This window comes from Protopterus annectens, chromosome 1.part1 (genome assembly GCF_019279795.1).
Source record: "Protopterus annectens isolate FY-2018-M chromosome 1.part1, PAN1.0, whole genome shotgun sequence".
NCBI classification, from domain to species: Eukaryota; Metazoa; Chordata; order Ceratodontiformes; family Protopteridae; genus Protopterus; species Protopterus annectens.
Window position 1 is genome coordinate 628,700,701 of NC_056726.1, and position 24,345 is coordinate 628,725,045.

At 39.0% G+C, this 24,345-nt stretch overlaps 1 protein-coding gene across 21 annotated transcripts in view; it reads right to left on the minus strand.

Moving 5' to 3' along the window:
• The window catches only part of LOC122806573 (regulating synaptic membrane exocytosis protein 1-like), a 3,343,889-nt gene that overhangs the window by 903,713 nt on the left and 2,415,831 nt on the right, over positions 1-24,345 (minus strand). For all 21 annotated transcript variants that reach the window (XM_044077123.1, XM_044077214.1, XM_044077165.1 and 18 more), the window contains one exon: positions 15,840-15,946. In XM_044077123.1, the coding sequence (XP_043933058.1) occupies positions 15,840-15,946 (107 nt within the window). The remainder of the gene's footprint in view (positions 1-15,839; positions 15,947-24,345) is intronic.

The window sequence follows — 24,345 nt, forward strand, 5'->3', positions numbered from 1 at the left end:
GCTCCTTGCATACATTTTTAGGACCATGTAGAAATGCACGGATTATTTGATTTACCTTCCTGATTTACTGTATTTCTTGTTAAATACAGCAGTGTTTATTATAGTGTATTTTAAATTTATTGATTTGAACATTGCTTTCCATTGCAGTGAAATAAAATCTTTAAACTAATACATGACAAAAGTACCCATTTTTTTAAATTTCAACTAACTCTAATAACGGTTTGTTATGCTCAATTAGTTGGTATAGAGGATTGCAGTTCTTGTTTCCTGTAATCAAGGTACAGGGTTTGAGCATCAGCCAGTTAATTAACTAACTTGCACCCTCTAGCTAGGACATCACACACCAACACAAAATCTCAGAACTTCACTGTCATATGTACAATCTTCAGCTAAGTGTTGTTGGTATCAGCAGTCAGCTTCAGCTACAATTGGGGTAGATAAGTTCCAGTTGGGGAACCTTCCATTATCTGAAAAGTTTTTTTTTTAATGCTCATGCCTGTCAGAAAGGGTAAGTGTCTGTGTGGCACATAGTCCCTGTAAGGACTCCAATTCATCTAGTGTTTTTTTGTTAGGCGATCAACACAGTATTAATTCCTGTCACATTTGGAGAGACTATAGTGGTGGACTTCCCTGAAGTGGTACTCCTCCAGAGGAAAAAGAAAAAGAGGAATTAAATAGGGTTTTGAGGACCATCAATGTGACTCTTGGTCCCTCCGGTATAACCCCCTCCAAAGGCAGCGAAGGCCTTGGAATTAAGCACATCCTTTGAGAATAGATTATAATTCCTGAGGGTGTAGGAGGTACTCACCAATGTTTGGTGAGGGAGGACATTGCTGGACTCCTTATGGAGGAGGTCTGGTCTTTGGATAATACTACTAACATATTAAGGCTGGAGACATCTACAAGGAGAACTCAGAAGGCAAAACATTTGTATTTTCCTTTCATTAATTCTATGCAAAAACCTTCACAAGAAGCTGGTACAGTTTTCTCCATTGGCTTGTTTAAGTCAATTTCTGTCTGTTTAGTCCTCTCTTCCAGTTTCTACACCAGCAAAGTGAAACAGAACCTCATCTTCTTCTGATGAAGTGGATCTCTCTGAATCTGTTAATGAGGGTTTGAATTATGCATCCTCACCCACCTCTTGTGAGTCTGAAACAGAAGACACCCTTTTCTTAGATTTTCCATTGAAGACATCTCATTGGGGAGACTATTTCCAAAATTAAAAAAAATATTTATATATTATATGGGAGGGTAAGGATTTGTCAGAATCTTGGAAGAGATACAATTAATTATTGAGCATGCATTCACATAAACCAGTACCAGTACCCCTGTTCTACTCCTCCTAACTGCAAAACCCCTGTCCACAAGAAACCTGATAGATGTTACAGGATGCCTGTTTCATGTAAATTCCTTGACAAAAACTTGTTACTTAAATCACTTGTTAGGTCTGACCATAAAGCAGTCTCCTAAACGCTTTATCCAATGCATTTGTTCCCTTAAATTATCTATAGAATGATCACAGTTACTCTCAGTAGGGGTAATATATAATTATTGACCATAGGATGGGCAAGGCCAATGTCTAACAAAATGGGATAGATTAATTCAAACACAAAACAGGAAATTGGCTAGGCTTAAATGGCGCTCAAGGGTAGCTAGTCTACTACTTACCAATGATCCTAAAGAACCCTGTTACAGACCCAACAATTATTTCTATAGACGAAATAACATATTCTAAGGCCTTTTCTACTCCTACCCAGTCCCAAATTACAAAGATAACAATTCGTTTTACAGATATGATAAAAAGGTCTAGACATCATCTATTTTGGTCATTATTGCTGCTAACTGCCAGGCTCACATGTCCAAGTATACTATGTTTGTTTTGCTAATATGCAGCAAACTCCATCTTCCTTACCAGAGTCTGACACTAAATATCCTATCTTGGATACATTAAATTATTCTCCTTCTTCACAGATTCCCAAAGATGCAAAGGCTTTTATTCAAGAAAGTTCCTGGACCCAAGAAAGGAAGGCATATGAAGACCAGATCTGGACCTTCCAAAACTAAACATCTCTCTTTAGGGACCAAAATTCAAGATGCAAACTCTTCAGTATCATTTTCCCCTTGTATTTCCCAAGGCCTTTCTTGTCACGCTAGGTTTAAAGAATTCCCACCAGCACATATCAATTCATAAAATGCATAGGCATTACTTAATATTCTTTATTCTTTGTCTTTGGACTGTATTTACAGTTTACATTGTTTCCTTTTGGTCTTTCCACTGCCTAAGAATATTCATAAACTGCCTATCCCTAGTCATAACTTTTTTCAGACTTGATGGTATCCATATTTGCTCCATATTTTGACAATCTGCTCATCTCAGCCTCATCTGTTTAAGGCACTCTAACTGCACTCCAATTCACTGCTCATCTTTTCAGTTGTTTGAAGTCCAAACTAAATCTGAAGAAGTCCTTTTTAAACCCCTCTCACAGGTTACTGCTTTTAGGATGTCTCATAGCAACGTCTCTATCCACAGATTACCTCCCTCCAGCCTTTCAGACTCATTTTTGAATATGCTCTCCTAAACACTTTCATGACAGTGGAGCTCCTAAAAACTGTATGTTACATGGCTTTCTCCATTTTAATGCTACCGCTTGATGGACTACATATGAGAAAAATCCACTGGAATCACAACTCAGCCTGTCTCCAGCATTTTCATCCCTTAATCTTTCAAATTTCAGTACTCAGTTTCATTGAAAGCACCTCTTATGGTGGGACAGTCAGGTATTCCTAAATCCAGGCCTCACATTTTCCCCTCCTTTTCCTTCTCAGGTAGTCGCAATAGTTGCTTTAGACTTGGTGTGTGGTACAATTTCCCAAGACATTAAGGTTCAGGGCTTGTGGAAGCCTCATTTTAGGAACAAGCACATCAATGTCCAGGAGATGATGGTCTTAGTAAAAGCTATCGTCGTTTTAAGACAGCTGTGGACCACTGGATCACAGCTAGCAATAACACACAACACAATTATATGATATATAAACAACCAAGGGAGCACAAAGTCTTATCCTCTGCACCAAATAGCAATTTGGAAAAGCCATACTCTTCAGACTGCATACTTTGTGTCAGAACAGAATACTACAGCAGACACCTTGAGTAGATCAAACAGATCCAGGATTGATCCTAATCAGTAGGCGCAATACCTGATATCTTTCAGGATGCTGTCCACCTGTGGGGTACTCTCTCCAGGTATATCTATTTGCTTCCTATTTCAATAGACAACTGATTCAGTTCTGGTCCAAGATACCTTACAAGAAGGCATAGAAAACAAAATGCATTTTCTTTCTCATGTATGAGAGTGTTATTCTATGTCTTTACCCACTTTCCTCTGATTTTCAAAGTGCTTCTAAAGATCAAGATAGACTTGCCAACAATGCTTCCTGTAACTCACTTTTGGTCCAGACAAAATGATTTTTCCATCTCATGCATCAAGTCAAGGTCAATTACTAATAAGCTTCCTCAATGATCCTTAATTCACCACAACATTCAGAACCTCCATATAACAGTATGGACAACACAACATTCAAAGCCTCCATCTGACAGTACGCACAACACAATATTCAGAACGTCCATCTGACAGTACGGACAATAGTTTTTTGATTCTGTTTAGGCACATTTTCCCAAGGATGTGCAACAGGTAATAAAGAAGGCTACAAAACCAGCTACTAGAAAAATCATTGTCTGGTTCTTCAGTACCTCTATGAAGCCTCAACCCAGGCCTAAGATACACTTCTGTAAAGGTTACTTTGAATGTTTGACTTGGAATGAAGGAGAAAAGGGGGAAACCAAAGGCAGACAGTTTTTGAAAGGGGTTTTGCATAATATATCACTTAGAAAGCAGGTGTCACATCCTTGGGATCTTAACTTTGTTGTTTTGTAGAAGTTAAAGCTCTCCTTTATCAAGCCTGTAACCAGCGCTTCTTTAAACGTTTTGACTTAGAAGACTGTTTTCCTATATTGGTATCTAACTTACAGGCCCTAAACGTTTTGACTTAGAAGACTGTTTTCCTATATTTGTATCTATATTACAGGCCCTAATGTCTATGCAATGTTTCTTAATTTTTTACAAGAATATAATGAGCCTTAAAAACAATCCTTCCTTCATGTTTCTTTTTTATTTCTGAATTTACTTTGATTCAGAATATTCATCTTCCTGTGTTCTGTCCTGAACCACAAAACAGAGGAGAAAAGATTCTGCATGCTGTAGACATTCATAGACAGATGAAATTCTATCTCCAAAAGGCTAAAGAGCTTAAAACATCTGAACATCTTTTTGCCTTATTTAATAGCAAAAAGAAAGAGCAAGCAGTTTCTAAGCAAGACATTTGTAGAAGGTTGTCTCTATCAAATTGTGTTACTGCCACCATGAAAAAATCTCCCCTCAGAAAGTCAGAGCTCACTCTGCCAAAGTTGTGGCTACTTCTGAGGCTTTTTGAAAAGGGGTGGACTCTAGGCCTATGCTCGGGCCGGCTACTTGCTCTTGCACACCTTTACTAGTCCCCTGCTCCACCTTAGTAATGTCTGCTAAACCCAACACTAGCCCGACCTCTGCCCCTATTATTAGTTTGCAGCTAATATTAAAAATCCCTTTCCACAACTTTACCATTACAAAAGACAGCTCATACACTCCCCTCAGACACACACACACACACACACACACACACACACACACACACACACACACACACACACACACACACACACACACACACACTAACTCTATCCCATTATCTAACCCTAACCCTAAAACACTGAAATATACACACAAACTAAATCTGTCTCCTTGCCTAACCCTTCCTCTTCCCCTTAATCACAGGCATTCACATATAAACTCCCAGAATCATCACTTACTTTTGTCCATCAACTAGAACTCGCCCAATACAGAGTTCACCTAAGTGGACTTTCACTCAAAACTTAAAGCAGTTTTGAGTCGTACAAATGTGATTTGGCCAAGTTAACTGTGACCACATACATACATACATACATACACACACACACACACACACACACACACACACACACACACACACACACACACACATTTACACATATATATATATATATATATATATATATATATATATATGCAAACTAGTTGCCCTGTATGCTACTAGGTAGTGGTGAAAATTGAAGGGTGCATTTACATGAAAAATATTGGCTCAAGGTGTCTATGTCTGTTCAGGGACGGACAAGCACTTAAGGGAAAACTAATAAGCAGTCCCTAATAAATTATGAATAAGTATGTAGGGAGATATTCTGAAATTAGGTTGGACAGCAGCTAATCATGCAACACTTACTGGCAATAAAGACTCAGCTTTTTCAAGAATGATGAAAAGAGAGGATTTGCCTGACTGGCTACTAGTAGTGCTGGTGTCATCACAGCTTCATGGTATGCAATACTCTTTTGTTTCACATGAAGCAAAACAGTAGCACCAATCCCAAGATGTGAAGCAGGCCACAGGCTCTTTGGTGATAAAAAATCTTGTCCCAGATGATGCAGGATGATGCAGGGGTCTGTAGGGTTGTTGTGTTATTTTCCTGGTAGAAAAGAGACCAGTTTAATCAGGAAGGTTCCATATAGACATTCATTACCCAATCAGAGACATCTGGAGTCAAAGAGCAAGATAGACTGGAAGGGGGGGGCTTAGTATTCTGGCTCTATGGAATACAGTGGGATGGCCAGTAAATTTCAATCACTGAAGGGAAGTGATTTCACAAAATGGTAATAGCCAATGAAAGAGGAGAGGGAAGAAAATATGTGGTCAGATTAACATAAGGGGCAGGCAACAAAAGTTTAAAAATACAACAGCACCAGGGTGAGAGGGTGGGTGAAAATCTGATTTCTATGTGACTCACAAGAGACACAGTTGTGGAAACTGAAAGCATAATACAAGTGAAATACAGTGTAAAGAAAATACACCATGATACACAAGATGGAAGAAAGCACTGAAGCAATACAAATTACAAGAAAGCAAAAAAACTAACGTTTCTCTCACACTAATCTATGCAGAGTATGAATGAGATTTTCCAGTAAAGAGCTGAAATCTTTTATTTTTCCCCTTAAAAAAGGTTTAGGTCCTGTCTCTACCCTTAGTTCATAGGTAAATGAGCAAAAATGCCCACAGGTTGTGTATTACTGGGCAAAAGGAGGGGTATCCATATTCATCAAGGATATCTACACCTCCAGGTTAGTGGCGCAGCACGATACCTCTGAGATCATCCATGTGCAACTAACATCAGGCAAATCTGCAATGCAAATTGTGGCCTGCTACAGATCACCCTCCATGACCCAGGACCACCACTCCACCTTCCTGGAGACACTGAAAAACATGAAGGTCCTACCAAACACCCTGATATTGGGTGATTTCAATTACCTTACCATTCACTCGGAAACTACTCGAGTACAAATTCCCAGGCCCAGCGCTTCCTGGAATTCATCAACTCAAACTCCCTGGATCAGCTGGTAAACTCCCCTACCAGAGGTGAAAACATATTGGACCTGGTCATCACCAACATGGGCGATAGGTGTTCCACACCAGAGGTCAACCCGTTACTGGTTAGATCAGACCATAAACTAATCACTCTGGATGTCCACACCCCACCACCACCCCCAACTAAAGAAACCACAGTAAAAAACACTTCTAAAGAAAACTTTACCTTACTTAAGATAGAGGTGGTAAGTTTCACAGCCCCCACGCTAAAGGATAACGCTGCCCAAGATGCAGAAACCTTTACAAATGCAGTCTATGAGCACCTACAAGGACGCATGTATCGTGCCATCCCTAGCAAAACCAAGACTCACTCCTCTAAGAGAAGGAAACCAGTTTGGTGGACCCCTGCAATAAACAGGCTATACAATAGAAGGAGGAAACTAGTTCAGAAAAAAAGCAAATCCCAAGAAGGAAAGACATCCCTGATCAGTATCAGTAAGAAACTGAGGTCTCTCATGAAATCATCCAAGGCTAACTTCGAAAGAAAAATAGCCAAGGGTTCAAAAGATAACCACAAAGCCTTCTTTAGCTATGTTAAGAATCTAAGTGGCAACTCACAGATATGCACTGAACTAGTGCAATATAGCACAAAATATACTGAACCTACTGATATTGCCAACATCCTGGCAGATAGATTCAGTGCAAACTTCACCCCCCTCTCACCTCCAAAAGGGCCCACATCAATACCGGAAAAGTGTAGTGTCCCAAAAATCACAAAAGCACAGGTGAAAACAGCCCTTTCAAAAGCCAAAAACACAGCATCAATGGGACGAGATGGTGTCCCACGCTGCATCTTGCATGAACTACTAAACGAACTAACCCCCACTATAACCTGCTGTTCAACCTCAGCCTCTCCACAGGCTATGTACCCATAGAATGGCGCACAGCAATGGTTATTCCTCTCCACAAAGGAGGGGTCACAACTGACCCTGGTAACTATCGCCCCATAAGTCTGACAAGCCTGGTCTGCAAGGTTATGGAGCGCATCATCATGGAACTCATTAACAAAGACATTGGGAACCTCCAAACACTTGACCCGACTCAGTTCAGCTTTGTTAAGGGCAGATCATGCCTACTAAACCTGGTTGACTTCTTCGAGACAGTCACCAAGGCCATAGATGAGGGAAAGGTGGTTCACACAGCCTACCTTGACCTCGCCAAGGCTTTCGACACCATTCCCCACTCGGATATTACAGAAAAACTCACCAGCCTGAACATAAACCCCTACGTCACGAGATGGGTTGCCAACTGGCTTACAGACATGCAAACTGGGAGCCATAATTGACTCTCCGGCTGACACGGACATCCTCCAAAAGGACCTTATTGAGACAGACACCTGATGTCAAAGTCATGGCCTCAAGCTAATTGCCAAAAAATGCATAGTCATCTCGTTTGGGAAAAACAAAACACCCACGAATTACCACATAGGTGGCAGCCCCCTTAATACAGAAGAGGTAATAAGAGATCTGGGGACCCAGGTAGACAGTAATCTCTCCTTTGACAATCATATTGCCAAAGTAGTTAGGAAATCCTTCTATGTGGCCCATCTAATTACTAAAGGGTTCGCATCTAGAAATAAAGATGTTATAGTGCCCCTCTATTCGTCACTCATTAGACCCATCATAGAGTACAATGCCCCATTTGGGATGTACCTCACAAGACACTTCCAACAGCTGGAAAAACCACAAAAGTATCTTACCAACTGGATTACTGGTCTCAAACATATGTTCTATGCAGCCCGAGTGAAAAAACTCCGGCTGTACTCAGTGACATATCGCTTACTCAGAGGTGATATCTGCCTGACTTACAAAGCCATGTTCAACTCAGAACTGATGGACATGTTCCACCTAAAGAAATCCAAGTCACTGAAAGCCATGCGCTCTAGTGAGCTAAACCTCGCCACAACAATAAATAGAACATGCTGGAGGGATAGATTCCTGTCACAGAGACTCCCCGTGCTTTGGAACTAAATTCCAAATTACATCAGGCAGAGACCCTCACTAACACTCTTCAAGAGAAACCTTGACGAGTGGATGGGTAACAGAAAATACACCCCTGGGATCACTTCATTGGCTCTGCTTGACAGAGGATCAGTTAATTAATCAATGGGGCAGCGAAAGTTGACACATTCTGGCTAGGCTTATAAATGCCCTCGGGCAGATAGCCTAGTACCTACCTATGAACCTAATAATGCTCGCTCAGGGGTATTACGAAGATTGATGCCGCAGGTAGCTAAAACTCAGATGTCTCTCTAGTTGCCCACCCCTTATGTGGTGTATTTTCTTTACACTGTATTTATAGCACTTAACTAATTATTTTATAAATATGATTGATATGAAATAGGTTGTCTGCCTAATTTTTCAAACATGTTGTAGTATATTTAAATGGTATTGAAGGAAGTATTTTATATCCAAATTAATGCTTTTAAAAACTATACAGATATTTACTTAATTTTTTGGTCCCTTAGTCCTAAAATTTGTGGTTTGTTTCCAATCACTGGAGTGTGAAGTCACTAAATAATGATATACATTTCAGTTTCAGATTTTATTTCCTTCAGAAAATGCATGCTAACAGAATCCTGTTATTCAAGCAACTTTCTAATTTTATAAAGAGCAATATTTATAACCTATTTCTATTTTTGAACCTTTGCTACCCCTTTATTTTTGGCTTTATCCAGATTTCAGGAGCTAAGAGGCCAAGAGGTATGCAAACACCTCTTAATTGCTGTTGCCACTGTTCGAAAAATCGTGTTTTCTCTCTCTCTCTCTCTTACAAACACAAACACACTTCTGCTTTCATGAATGCGCTCATGCACTCAAAAATACCGGCGGAAACATAAACACACACAAAAAAAAATGGTTTACCTGATTTCGCTCTCACTGTCATGCATACACATGCTCACACAAACACATAGATATGCACACTTTTCTATTTTTTTTTAATTTTACACTAGCTAAAATAATGGCAGCCATTAGCTTCCTAACATTCTGAGCTCCACTGCAACTTAAAGAAAAACTCCACCCTCTCATAGAGTTTAACTCAATCGTTAAGCTTATTTTCTCCCTACAATATGGTACCAGCATTGTGTAGGTACCAGAAACCTGCTTGTACTTTTTATAACTTTTATTTCCTTGCATTGGAGTCAAAGGATGGGAAAGCCCACCTACTTTTTTTACTCAACTTCTCACATACTTTGCAGAGAAATTCGTCTCACCTGCATGACATATCATAGACATAGTTAAACCCGTAGTTTACCCTGTCCGGTACTGCTGTCAATCTTAGATGGGTAATTAATCCTGCTAAGTCAGGAACACAGCAGATGATATAAACAAAGACAGAAAGCTGAGAAACTGTTTTACACTGTTTTTATTGCAGAAGGGAGGAAAACTTATCACTCCCCTTTCATAATAAAACAAAGTAATTAGATCAGTCAGGGGTTTAAAGGCAACTGTCAACATGCTGACAAATTTACATAAGCAGCAACACAGTATTGAAATGCTAAGCTTTAAATGTTATTTATAATAGTTTATACGGTAAGATAACTTAAATGTAGTATCAAAGATTTCCGTGACATTTAGAGAAAAGTCAAAAAATATTTTTTTCTTGTAAAACATCAATGCATTTACCATTTTCAAGCCCCCCCCCACACACACAGGAGTGGCCTTAGGTCAACTGGTGCCCTAGGCAAAAGGGCTCCATGGCACTCTGCCACACCACCTGGTGCCCCCATCCTGGTCTACCTACACCAAATAAATACTGGAAAAGTGTCCCTAATAGAGCAGCGCCCTAGGCGGCCGCCTAGTTGGCCTATGCCTAAGGCCGGCCATGCACACACACACACACACACACACACACACACACACACACACACACACACACACACACACACAGGCCAGAACTGCAGAAAGAGAGTCAGGTGGCAACCCTATCAACTAGGTGCATTGATAATGTCCATGAAAAGGTCTTTTATGCTTTTTTGTGACATCATTCCAGAAGGTGGGTGCATATCTGGTACATACAGATCCATTGTACGAGATTCCGACTGACTTTGAGTCAGTCCTTACATTGTTAGAGTGCAACCATAATATACTGCTGAGTTTACTTTAACATACATTTACTGTGTGCCCTTGCATTAAAAACTAAAAAAGGAAATCAGAAGTACTTAACTGTGTTTAAATGCACGCACGCACACACACACACACACACACACACACACACACGCTTTTGTACACATGTACTTTATACACATACACATATACAGAAACACATACACACATACTATATACTATGCGTGTTTGTGTGTGCAAAATATGTGTGCATACAATTAATTATTTATAATAAATAACATAGTATAGTTAAGCATTATTAATGCATACATTCTAGTAAATGTTGCTCAATGATTTACCTGGTCGCTGTCACACATTGGCTATGTGTTCCACATGCAATCTTGGTCAATGTCTTTCTGTCAGTATTTTTTTTTTATTTGTATTGCTAAGTGCATTTAATAATTGTTATTATCTTTGCCAGTGTAGCTTATGTTGTGGCTGAAAAGGGTCCTGGGACCAGTTCACTTTCCTGGTTACCAAAGTATAAATAAATATGAAATAGAAAAAAAAGGAGGGATAACATGACAGAAATAATTGAGGAACTAGTAAAACACATTTTAAGTCTGCATTATTTGTGAGAGAGAAAAATCCTCCCACGGAAGGCATTAGGAAGTAGCAGATAGACTAAGTGCAGAGTCCTACTACTTGTCACTTGTAAACGTACAGCAAGGATCATTTATGGCAGTGAGAGTTTTCACACCTCAGCATGAGAGTGTGGGGGAGGGTTTGCCAAATCTATTAGGACTACAAAAGACTCCTCTTACAAAAGCCTGTTTTTATCTACTTTCTATTTATAGCATAGAACAAGCTTTGACAGACACATAAATGAGGCTCAGTCAGGTAAACATAGAAGCAACTCTGTAACAGAAGGTGTGTTTAGATGAGTGTTTCACATTCCTGCCATTCCATCTTAATGGCATGTTAGAACAGCACCACTTCCTTATGTCTAGACATATAATAAGGACTTAAAATGTATTCTGGGAAGAAGGAATGAAAGCAAGAAAACAAGAGCACATTACCAAGGCAAGCCCCATCATCCACCATTTCGAGAGAAACATGTTGTTGTGTCTTTCGGCTTTTCCCGGTTAGGGGTCGCCACAGCGGAACTCCGGTCCACTAATGATTGGCAGTAGATTTTTACGTGCCGAGTTGCCGGCCCTGACGCACAACCTTCAACGAAGGTACGCCCATTCATGCATGTCTTCACACAGAAGATGCTCTAGCTAAGAATCGAACAGGACAACGTCTTACTGTGAGGCGACAATGCCACCGCAGCACCGAGAAACATGATAAAATTGTAAAGGAAGCACTATGAGCTACTTTTAAGGTGCTAGCTTCATGGCTCTGCACATTATACAGCTCAAAAACAAAGACAGAATGAAAAAAATATTTTTTTGAATTCTAAGGGGTTTTCCTTTAATATGTTGCTGTGAAGCGGTGGAATCATTTTTCAGTGGGCACTGCCTGTACATTACCACTCCGCTGGAGAACATTCGTTCTCCAATCAAAGTGGCGATGTACATATTTGGCCTGTTCGAATTTCTGTATGACTCACAAGAGAGACACCTGTGGTCTCTTTCCTAGTTTATATAAGAAATTGAAAGCAGAATAAGAGTAAGACATAGTATAAAGAAAATGCATGATGATATACAAAATAAAAGAAGGAAATGAAGCAATACAAATTACAATAAATCAAAAACAAATGAACCTTTCTCTCACAGCAATCCATGGCAGAGTCTGAGTGAGTTTCGATTAGTGCCTTTTTTATTCTGAAGTGTTTTCCTTGAATATGAAGTTACACCAATTAACTTAAGGTCTTCTTGCTGCTTCCATTACTTTTCAAGTGAGTTATTTGCTATACCTAGCTATTAAATCAGTTTTGAGTGGGTTCTGTCATTTTTTTGCATTTTTACTGACTTTCTTTGCTAAATGTGAAACTACACAACTTGGTTTTATAATTTGTACTGTTTTTCAAGTGGTTTGTGTGCTATTAGGTGGATTAATGAGGGTTGCTGCATTTATTTGCTGCATTTTAGTCACTTTACAAACTTATTACAAACAGAAAGCTTTAGTCAGCTGTGTAAATCATCTAGAGCTGGTTGTGGATAAATCTGTTGAACATGGGGCCAGCTGCTGCAGTTCTGGGAAGAGAAACACCATAGGTTAATACTTTAGCTGTTTATCATTGATTATTTCACTTATTGCACTTAATGCAACTGGCTTGCAGTGTGCATTCCTTAAATGCAGGCAATTTCAGATGTAACAGTACCTAATATAGCTCAACTCACCTGAATCCAATCAGTAATTAGACTCCTGCTACATACATTGTGTACCTTAGCCCACAAACACTACAAATAGCTCCACACTACTGTTAAGTAAGGCTCATGAACATATATACTTAAGTCACACATTTACTTAAACAGGCATAAATATACAACTTCATGATCCATCCCTTTATTTATAGCTGTCTTAATTAACTGTATATCTCTTAATCAAGTTTTACTTCACATTAGACAAAATGGAAGGACAACCAGCTTGTTTGTCTCTGTTGACAGCTTCATAGAATTAGGTATGCTAAAGCAGTGTAACAACTGCTTATTCTTACAGTTAATGAGAGGAGTTCAGATACTGAAGATATATGGAGGCCACACTCTCACAAAAACACCGACTGTGAGCATTGCATTAACGTATTACATGCAGTGCATCTAAACCTGGCATATAATGCAATGTCATATGCTGACACTGTAAAGAAATCCTTACCCAAGCCTCATAGACCCGTAAGGACTAAGTCTCAGCAAAAATCAAAATCAAGCATAACAGCATGTAATATCTCACATTTATCACAGAGTCACAATGAGACAAAGGCCATCAATTCCAAAATGCCATACCACCCCAAAAACAAAAAAGGTTTAGTAATTGGGGAGTCCAAAGAGAGATACACAGAGTCCACATTCACTATGCTAGACAAAGACAAGGTGACAGAAAATTGTCTTTCAGGTGCCGGGATCTCAGACATCTCATGGTCTCTTAGGACCCTTGCATCAGACAAATATAGCTGTGGAATGGTAGCTGTGCATGTGTAGATGAATGACTTAGGGCAAAAAACTCTAAGGGAGATTCAGAGAGACATCACTGAGCTGTCTGTGTATATCATAAATGTAGGCAAGACTGTGAGACAGAGCAAAATCCTCCCTTCTACACAAATGATGCATAAGAACAAAGAAAAGGTGACTGGCCTCAACAACTGGCTAAAATAATGGTGTCATTCTGGCGGGATCTAGTAAGTGTCAACATGGAATGAGATGCCAGGCAGTCCTCCTTGCTTTGCAAGGGATAATTTGCACCTGTTGCAGAAAGGCTTTTGCATACTGGCATACAGGCGTCTTTGCTGCCTCCACAGAGCCCTTGTTTAGGTAAGGGAGGGAAAGGCTAGTTTGCTTTTGATTTCTTGTACTTTGTATTACTTTATTACTATTTTCTATTTTGTATACTGTGATTTGTTTTCTTTACACTGTGTTTTATTTGTATTCTGCTTTTAATTGCATATTAAAATTTGAAAAGAGACCACAGCCTTGTCTCTTCTGAGTCAGGCAGAATTTATACCCACTCTCCCACCCCATTACTGTTGTGTTCTTAAACATCACTGTCTTTCTAGTGGCCTGCCTCTTAAGTTAATTTGATCATATATCTCTTTCCCTCTCTCCTTTCACTGGCTGGTGTGAGTAAGCACAAAACTGTCATTCTGATGAAATCATTCTCCTTCAACTATTTAAATTTGTTGGCTATCCCACTGTGTTCCATAGTACCAGAATACAAAAGTGCCCACTCCCTTTCAATCTATCTTGCTCTTTTAAAAATAGTGACTCTACACTTAGACAGCTAAAACGTAAGTTACCCACTTTCATATCTAACTGTCTAGTACTCACTGCAGTGTTTAGGATAAACCATTTTTTCATCTTACCTTTAAACATTTATTGCAAGACCACCAGTTGTTGGAGAGCCCACGTTCTGCCTATCAATAGTCAACTTGGGATTAGTGCTTCTGTTTTCTCCAGGTGAGAGAAGGAGTGCAGAGACATTATTTTCTGGAGACGGCTGATCACCAGAAAGCCTAATAACTGCTTTATAGGTGACAGCTTGGAATCTGTGCTTAAATTCTGGTACTGGTGAGAGAAGGGTCAGACTGCATCGATTCCTGACTGTTTCTGGTTGGAGAGCAAGAGTTTGTGCTTAACGTTCCTGATTGGTCTGGTTGCTATTCAAGGCATCTACCAGAAAAAAGGCTACAAGCCTACAAAAGCTTGCATCATCTAGGACAAGACTGTGAATCACCAAACAGGCCGTGGCCTGCTTCTCTTCTTTGTATTGGTGCAAACATTTTGCTTCTGATGAGAGAAGAAGCAAAGGAGCATTGTATCCCAACAGAGTGAAGGTGGGGTGAGACCAGCATTAGTGATAGCCAGGCAGTAGCCATTCATGCAGCTACCCTAAAGCAATCCAAAGCTGAGAAACACAACCACAAATCCTAATGCATGCAATTCCAAGACCCAAATGTATAACTCTTTTCCAGGAAATAGACTGCTTACACTCAATTCATCAGTCCACTGAAACCTCAGTGCAATAAATGCATAAAATATAAAAATCTTCTCAGCAATAAAAGTTTCCTAACTTCCTAATCCTTCTTTAGTGATGACCCAACCCATAATAAAACTAAAACCACATAAAATATGTATACATGTCTGATTAATTTGATACAAAATTGGCTTTTTCAAGACAACAATAGATGTTCTAGGTAAGTAACATGAAAAAATAGAGCCACAAAGAGAAGAAAGATCCATTTATCAGAATAAGTATGTATATATGAATATAAGTTCCATGAAATCACAGTCTAGATGTATTAACAACTTACCTGATGCTGTTATTTTAACTACCTTCCCATGATATCATATGCAAGATGTAAACCATGCAAGAGCATAAAAAAGGGCAAAGACTGGTTTCTAAAATGATCAGCAAAATGAAAAGAAGCAAGACTTCTAACAGTAAAAAACACTGCATCTTCTAGTGATAAAAAAGAAATTCACCATAGAAGTTTATCAAGGAGGCAACAGCCGAATGCATGGTACTGAAAATAAGTTGTCAATGTGTGTTTCATTTGTTTTCATAAAAAAGATGTCTTACTGATATACTGACCTTGTATTGCTCACGTTCAAATTCCTGACTGGACCCAGAACCTGCCGACTGCTTAAAACGGTACACTGGCATTTTCACTTGCCTTCCTCTGTCATCCACTGTGATTGCTGCATAACAATAAATTTAAATATGACTGTATCTTGATAATTATTTGTGCATATTAATACTGTCTGCATGTAAAGCTGGCACATATTATAGTTAAAAAAACCTGAGTGTCTTATTTTTTCTCAGCTGTTCGAAAGGAGTTTGCATTAACCTGGTTATGCAACTCCAAAGGTTATTTGAATAAGTACTTTGGGAATATGGCTGAAAAACTAATAATAAGTATATGGAGTTTACAGTTAGGGTTATTTATTCAGTGCAAACAGGTTTATTTATCTGACAAATATGGTCCGCCCACTTCTGAAGGCGGTACTGATAGAAAAAGTGGAAAAAGTGTTAGCGCTACACAAAACTAATGATGTAGCAGTCACGCAATGTAGAAAGTGACAAACAGATTGTGGGTAGACAGATTAATATAAAAAGTCATCGACTGACGGGATGGTGCTAACTTCTTAACAAGGTAAAAGATGGATAACGATATCTAGTGTACTGCATGCAGTTAAGTAAACACACGCTGACGAGAAGCATGTGGGTCAGACCGTAAGGAATGACAGAACAAATAGTACATCACTTGATCTGAAAGTCACGTGAGGAATGACTCAATCACATGATAGAAATGTCAAACAAAATGTTCCAGCACCCTTTTTCAAATAAAACACAGCAGATCACCATAACAGCTGTTATGAGGGTAAGATCAAATAAATTACACAGATATAGAGCAAAAATAAATTATGAATATATCTACAACATGAATATAAGAGAATGCAAGTTGTTGATTGTTAATAGCTTATGACATCATAGGTTCATAGGTAGGAACAGGAAATGGGGAGACTCAATGGCCTTAACTGCTGAAAATGCCTTTGATTTTGTACTTCATCGCTTCACCTTAACATTTACAATTCTTCAGTCTGGTATATCAGTAAATAATTTTATAATATGTATAGCAGTCTATGGTGTGACTTGAAAGATATTAACATGTAAATAAATGTTGTCCGAGACAAAATACTCTGCTTTCAAGGAAAGAAAAATGCAATGTTATCTGTTTAATATACATTCTAAGAGTGCAGCAATTGTATTTCTAAGAGATATCTATTGCAATGACAATAATAATGTCAAAGCTAGAAGTGATAATATAATATTTTGACAAACCATATACAAAAATGTGCACTCACACTGGACAAAGCAATCAGTTTGCCCAATGTAAGTCTAACTTTACCCCTCAGTAATATGTCTAAAAAAATCACATTTAGCACAAAACTGCTCCTTAGAGCAGAAGAATGTACAACAATGAACCTGTACATACATAAATGTATGTATTTACATCAAGAATGAACCTATATATACACAAATGTATGTATTTATATAGACAGATGTGTGTGCGGGGTGGGGATACGTGCCAATCAATCAACAACATAATTATCAAGTAATGAATGAGCATAAAACAGCAGTAAAATAAATTTTGCCAAACCTCAGAGGTAACTTTTTTTGCAAGCCCCCCCTGCAATACCCCAATGTAGGGAGCCCCCCCACACACACACACAATCAGCTTAAATATACCTTCTTTGAGGTCGCACTGTAAGTGAAGTTGTTTTGCTCATATTTCTGATTGTTCAGCACAAAATGATAGTGCTATTAATCAAATGACAAACACCCATATATATTATATACAGACACACACACACACACACACACACACACACACACACACACACACACACACACACACACACACACACACACACATATATAAAGATAGATAGAGATATGTATGAAATCTCATGGGACCCCAGGAGTGTGTCAGCATCCTAATGTGAACAGCAGAATGCATGCACAGCCCTTCATATGTTCATACGTTCATGAATGTTTTCTAGGTTAACAGCCCTAGGGGTCTTTTTAAGTCTAGACATACTTTACCAAATGTATCTACCATGATTTGATACCCCAGGTTAATATTAAGGGTTAGATACAGGTGTGGAAAACAGGTGGTTAAGAATAAGAGAAATAGGGGACAGACTAGGGGTAAATTTCTGAATTCCTATTCAATGGTCCAAACTATGCTTGCAGGATCATAGTTTAATAGCTATGTACTAGGCTAGCTGTCCTTGTTGGCCATTTTAAGCCTAGCCAATTTTCCTTTTTTGGTTGAATTAATCTACCCCATTTGGATACAGACTGCCTTAGTCATACCATGGTGGATAACTATAAACTACCCCTAATGAGAATAACTGGGATCATACCACATGTAATTTGCAGGGAACCTATGCATGGGATAACAAATTTGGTTAAGGAAGAACTCTGATTAAGGTGGATGGGAAACCTCTTACAAGAAGAGGTAGTCTCTGAGACATATACCTGTCACTCCAACATGTCCTGTTTATGTTACTGATAAATTTTAAGTCCCAGGAATGTTTTTTTCTGATGTTATTTGTTTTGTGGATGTGGAAAAGACACATCAAAGTGGGCTCAGATGATGCTCTGCAAATCAGGCATTGATCATCTCATAGCAGGTTGTAGGAGATCAAAAACAGGGTTAGGGCTTTGAGACAGTCCATGCAGGACATGTTGAAAAAATTCTGTATTCAGTTTGTGAGGAATCTCTGTGGATGCTCTGCTTATTGAAAATGTCTAGTCAGATATATATATATATATATATATATATATATATATATATATATGTATATATAGAAGCGTGCACTGTACTCAGTGATTGGTCAGATGAGGGCAGAGTGCAGAAGAAGAGTGACATCACTGGACCTAAATACATACGCTTGCTTAAAAGTTGCACAATGCTCAATGACTTTCTCACCGCAACAGACATGTGTCGGTTGATGGCCAAGTTACTGTCTACATGTGTAACCAAATCCCTGATCACTTGGTCTACTCTTAGGGCTGTATTATTAATGTAGTAACTTCCAGGGGTGGTAGTCTTTCCAAAGGATACCATCATCTATTTCTTTGCATTGAGTTTTAATCCATGGGTCTGGCAATAAGCACTTGCCATTGTCAGGCCCTCTTGAAGGATATTTGCATCTTTGCAGATTTGACGATTGAGTCTAGTTTGTGGTTGTCTGCAAACTTGGCCAGCCAGAGGCCTCTGATATTAGTCTTAACTTCAAAGAAGTAAATGACAAAAAAGAGCGGTCCCAAAAGAAGCCTTTAGGGAACTTTGCTAGTGACTAGCTTTTTGTAGTGGTAAACTCCCCATCCTAACTTCTTGGGTCTTATCTTTGAGTCACTTGGCAATCTAGTGGGTAATAAAGGGGTTTACACCAAACTTCGTGAATTTGTCTAAGATGTTGAATGTTTTGGCCAAGTCAAGGTAGACAGTATCTACCATTTAGTCCTTGTTCATTGCTTTGATGACCTTGTCCAAGAACTTCACCAGAATGAGTTGGCATAACCTGCCCTTGATGAAACCACACTGGGTTGGATCCAGTGTCTGAAGGCTTCCAATGTCATTATTTACCATTTCCATGGTCATTCTTTCCATAGTTTTGCATATGAGACTAGCCAGACATATGGATCTGTAGTTAGCTGGGTTCTATGAATAGAGTCATATGCACATTTTAAACAATGGGTAGTGTCTTAAAAAACAGTAGAAGCCAAATTACATAAAGCAGATTTTTCCTCACCAAAGACAGCCAATGCCAAAAAACATTCCTCATATTCAAACAAGTGGCCAGGATAAATATATATGAGCCTGACAGTTGAGAATTCTAAAAGCAAGGGTTGCAGAAGCATACACTTTTTCCCAAACTTATCAAAAAGCCTTGTCATCCTTGTCAAAAAGAGAGGACTTAGTATTAACAAAATGATTAGCAGCAGTTGGTTTTATTACAGCTATAGCGGCTGGGTCAGGTCAGGGATTAGTGCATAAAAACTCAAGAATGAGGAACCTTATACAATCCATCTGCTTTTTGGGCAGCAGTCTGTCAGAGAAATTGCATACTTTGACAAAAACATCCTCCCGAACAGGAGGAATAGGTGTAGGTTCAGGAAATTCCATTTGTAATAAATTATATTTTATAAGAGACTGAGAAACATGCCCACTGAAACAACTGACTCCTCCTCCAAACAGACTCAAAATAAGAAAAAAAAAAAAAGAGTCATTCAAAGGGATTATCCAAAGTCTGCAGAATCTGAATAAGAAATCTAACATCATCTGTCCCTCCATACTCTTTTTGGAGTTCAAATTATTGAATCTCCATTTAGCAAAGGAAAAAAAAATCCTTTTCCTTTTAACAGAAGCAGCCACATTAGAAGGGCTAACAGCCTGCACTAAACCATGAGTTAAGCCAGATAAATTACTCCTGCCCATTGTCACTGAGACAGGAGAAGAAATTGTGTTTGTCTTTTGTTCTTTTTTTCAAGAATTCCTGAAGAATCAGGCCCATAATTGCTGGCAATCACCTCCATAGGGATAGGCACAGCTTTCTGATTAAGCACAGATGCTACATTACCTAGGTCTGGCCAGAGTGGCTTGCCCCTGCTCAATAATGGCACACCTACAGTCACAGAAGACATGTCTAATTTCCTGTTAATGTTGGCTGTATGGGCTACACCAGTAGAACCCAAGAAAAAAGATGTACGGTCTGAGGAACCAGTTTTAGCCACAGCAGAGTCATCCACCTGTGAATGAGGCAAAACATCAGCCTGCTGTTGTAACAGTGACTGATTAAAAGTCTTTTTCTTTTTGTGTCTGGAAGAAGGTACAGCTAGGGAAATGTTAGGCTGTTCCATGGTTAAGCCAAAAAAGGTGCCCAATTCCCACGGAAGCTAAGAATCAACAGTAGGTTAAACAGGTAAGCTGCAAAACAGAAACTGTTTTACTGAAAAAAATAAACACAGTAAAAAGACCTTTAACAATTACCTCAGCCCTAAAAAGTAAAACGATAAGAGTTTCTCCAAAGAGAAAGGAATTTTAAATAAGTTTTAACAACTTTTTACCACAAAAGAAAAAAGTAATGCTTCCATTTAAAAGTGAATAAAAGTCACATGACAGTCAATATAAACACTTTTTCCTAGTTTATTGACTTGTGCAACTGCAAAAAAGCTGGCACAGCTGATTGGAAATCAGCTGATTGAATGTATTTATTTTTCTGCTGTGTGACATTATGGTACAGTGGGGAATGGAGAATTTACCCTTTCCTCACTGTACTGGGAATTCTGAGTTAGTATGTATAATTACCATGGGATGTATGAGTGCTGCTTGCAAAAAAAAGGAGATGTTGTGTTGTTTCAAATCTCTGTGACTCAAAGTCCTGTGTATTCTAATCTTTCTGATTCAAACTGTTCTGGTGTAAGTTTTGACAGTTTGAGCATCTGTCATACACACATAGATCTCTCTCTGTCTATAATGTATATATATATATATATATATATATATATATATATATATATATATATATATATATATATATACATGTAAGTTTTCAGTCACAAAAAAAAGTGGAGATTTTTTTTCCCGAAGGGTGTTTATCTGTTCAGGAATTAAACTGTTTACTGATTGATCAATGAAAGTCCACAGAGGAGGTATCTCCTTCACTGGTAAGAAAGCTCTGAATGGCTTGGTACCCAGCCTTAAGTTTAAGTCATTTTGTCTAAAGCTGGCTAAAAGCACGGCCATTTGGAAGGTCCTTGGCAGACTATAACCTATTTAGCTTAGACTACTGCGGCAGAGATCAAACGAATGACGATACTTATGCATTCTTTAAGAAAGGAATTAAACTGAGATTTAAAGATTAGAGTTAAATGCCTGCACATTTTTTGTGACATTAAAAGAACATATTGAGATATTTTATTCTCACTCCGTGGAGCGATATCCTCCCTCTTCCCAAAAAGCCAAACCCTCTCGCCTGAATGACAACAGACTGGTTGCTTTAACTTGTAATGTCACAAAACGTTTTGAGAGGATTGTTAAAAAGCACCTGTCAGCAACTCTACCATCAACCTTTGATCCTCTGCAGTTCACTTATCGGGCAAACAGGTCCACTACAGATGCCATATCGGTGGCATTGCACCCCTCACTTGACCATCTAGATGGAAAGAACAACTATGTCAGACTGTGTTCATAGACTTCAGTTCGGCATTTAATACTGTGGTTCCAATGCAACTTATCAATAAGCTAATCAACTTTAGAATTAACAAGCACCTTAGTAACTGGATCTTAGACTGCTTCATCAACAGACCACAGAGGACATGTATAGGAGATAACACCTCGGGCTGCATAATTCTCAACATCAGTGCTCCTCAGGGATGTGTACTTAGCCCACCGCTGTTCACTATCCTTACCCAAGATTGTTCTGCAAAACACGGCTTCAATCATATCATCAAGTTTGCAGATGACACCATGGTCGTGGGCCTCATCAAAGGAGAAGATGAAAGAGCGTACAGAGATGAAGTCTACTCTCTGATTGACTGGTGTGTGAGAACCAACCTTAGCCTGAATGTCAGTAAAACAAAGGAGAACATCATTGACTTCAGGAAATGGTCACCTGCCCACTCATTGCTCAAGATTAAAAGTGAAAAGGTGGAAATGGTTAAAACTACAACATTTCTAGGAGTACACATTTCTGAGGATCTCGCTTGGACTGTGAATACTGGTCAGTTGGTTAAAAAGGCCCATTAATGTTTCCACCTTCTGAGAAGGCTCAAAAGAGTAAAGCACCAACTTATTGTACTCTCCACCTTCTACAGAGGAGCTATTTCCAGCCTTCTCACCTGTAACTTCACTGTTTGGTTTGGGAACTGTACAGTAGCTGAAAGGAAGAAGCTATAAAGAGTGGTGAGAAAATCATGGGCACCAGTCTACCATCAATCCAAGAGCTATACACAGTGAGCTATACACAGCAAGGAGCCATAAAAGAGCCCACAGAATACTTAATGACTCCTCACACCCTGCACACGGCTGGTTTACTCAACTGTCATCTGGAAGGCGGTACCACAGTATTAATTGCAAGATCACCATATTCATTAACAGTTTCTACCCAACGGTGATGAGACTTATTAACTTGGACACCAGCCCAAATGACTTCAACATAAATTAACTTAACAGTTATTTTTGTTTGGAATGTGAAATATTTACTTATTAACTTAGTTATATATTTACATTCAAATGCAATTGCCTGTTACTTGCTTTATGAATAATACATAAAGAGTGACAATTTTAGTTCATGTGCAATAACCAATCTTACCTGTCATGCTGCTACTGTACAGTATTTTTATGACTACATGCGGGGGTTAACTTTTTTTCTTATGTTCTTGTGGCATAGTCCATCCATCCATCTTCAACCCCTTTCTCCCATTTTGCACATGGGGTTGGGGTTTCACTTCAACAGTGACAATCATCTTGAGCCAAGGTTTACACTGCCAGGTGGCTAGCCTTGCCACGGTATTTTATCCTTACCACTAACTCACACACACACTCACACCTACGGCCAATTTAGAGTGTCCAATCCACCTACTGCATGTCTTTGGAATATGGGAGGAAACTGGAGCACCCGGAAGAAACCCACAGGACTGCAGGGAGGACATGTAGAGTTTGCACAGAAGGTACCTCAGCAGAGAATTGAGCCACAGAACCTCTTGGTGTGAGGTGACAATGCTAACCGCTGTACCACCGTGACCGCCTCTTGTGGCATAGTCATTAGTCTCTAATTACTTTACTAGATATGTCTTAATGTTGTATTTGTTTATCCTATGTTTCTTCCCTCTCATGATGAGCTGATACTCATAATTTTGTTTAGGTTTACACATGTGTAGTCCTAAATGACAATACAGTTAGCTTCTGAATTCTTTTGAAATCTTTTTGAAATCCTTTTTGAATGGAGTAAGAAATTCCATCTGTGAGAAGTACTCAACATATGAAGAGTATCAGATCATCTCAATGTCTGTCACTGCATTCTTTACTTTTGGGTGTTTGTCAATCAAACTCCATTCAGGCAGAATTCAAAGAACTTAGCTACTGCACACACTAAATGTAGCCCCAGCATTTGGAAACATACATCTTGCGTTCGTATTGACAGTACAGTCCAAAGCAGTTACATTTTTCAGCAATATGCAAAAGGAGTAAACCTCAACAACACTGCTCATTTCACACCAGTACTAGGTGATATGGCTGAGCTTTCTGATAATATCTTTTAGCATTAAGCATAGTAAGAACCTATGAACATTACAGTTTTAACAGAAGCTGAATACTATAAACTTAAACAAACAAACAAGCAAAAGTCAGCCATTTCCATCAGAGCAGAGGGATAAAGCCCAGTCCAAAACCCAGGCAACCTGAGTTCATCTAACATCTTCAGCATCTGTTGGAGTTGCTGTTGTGGAGGAGATGATTAAGGAGTCTTAGCCCCCTCATGTCTCTTCAGGGGATGAAATGAAAATCAGAATTCTAGGCATGTTC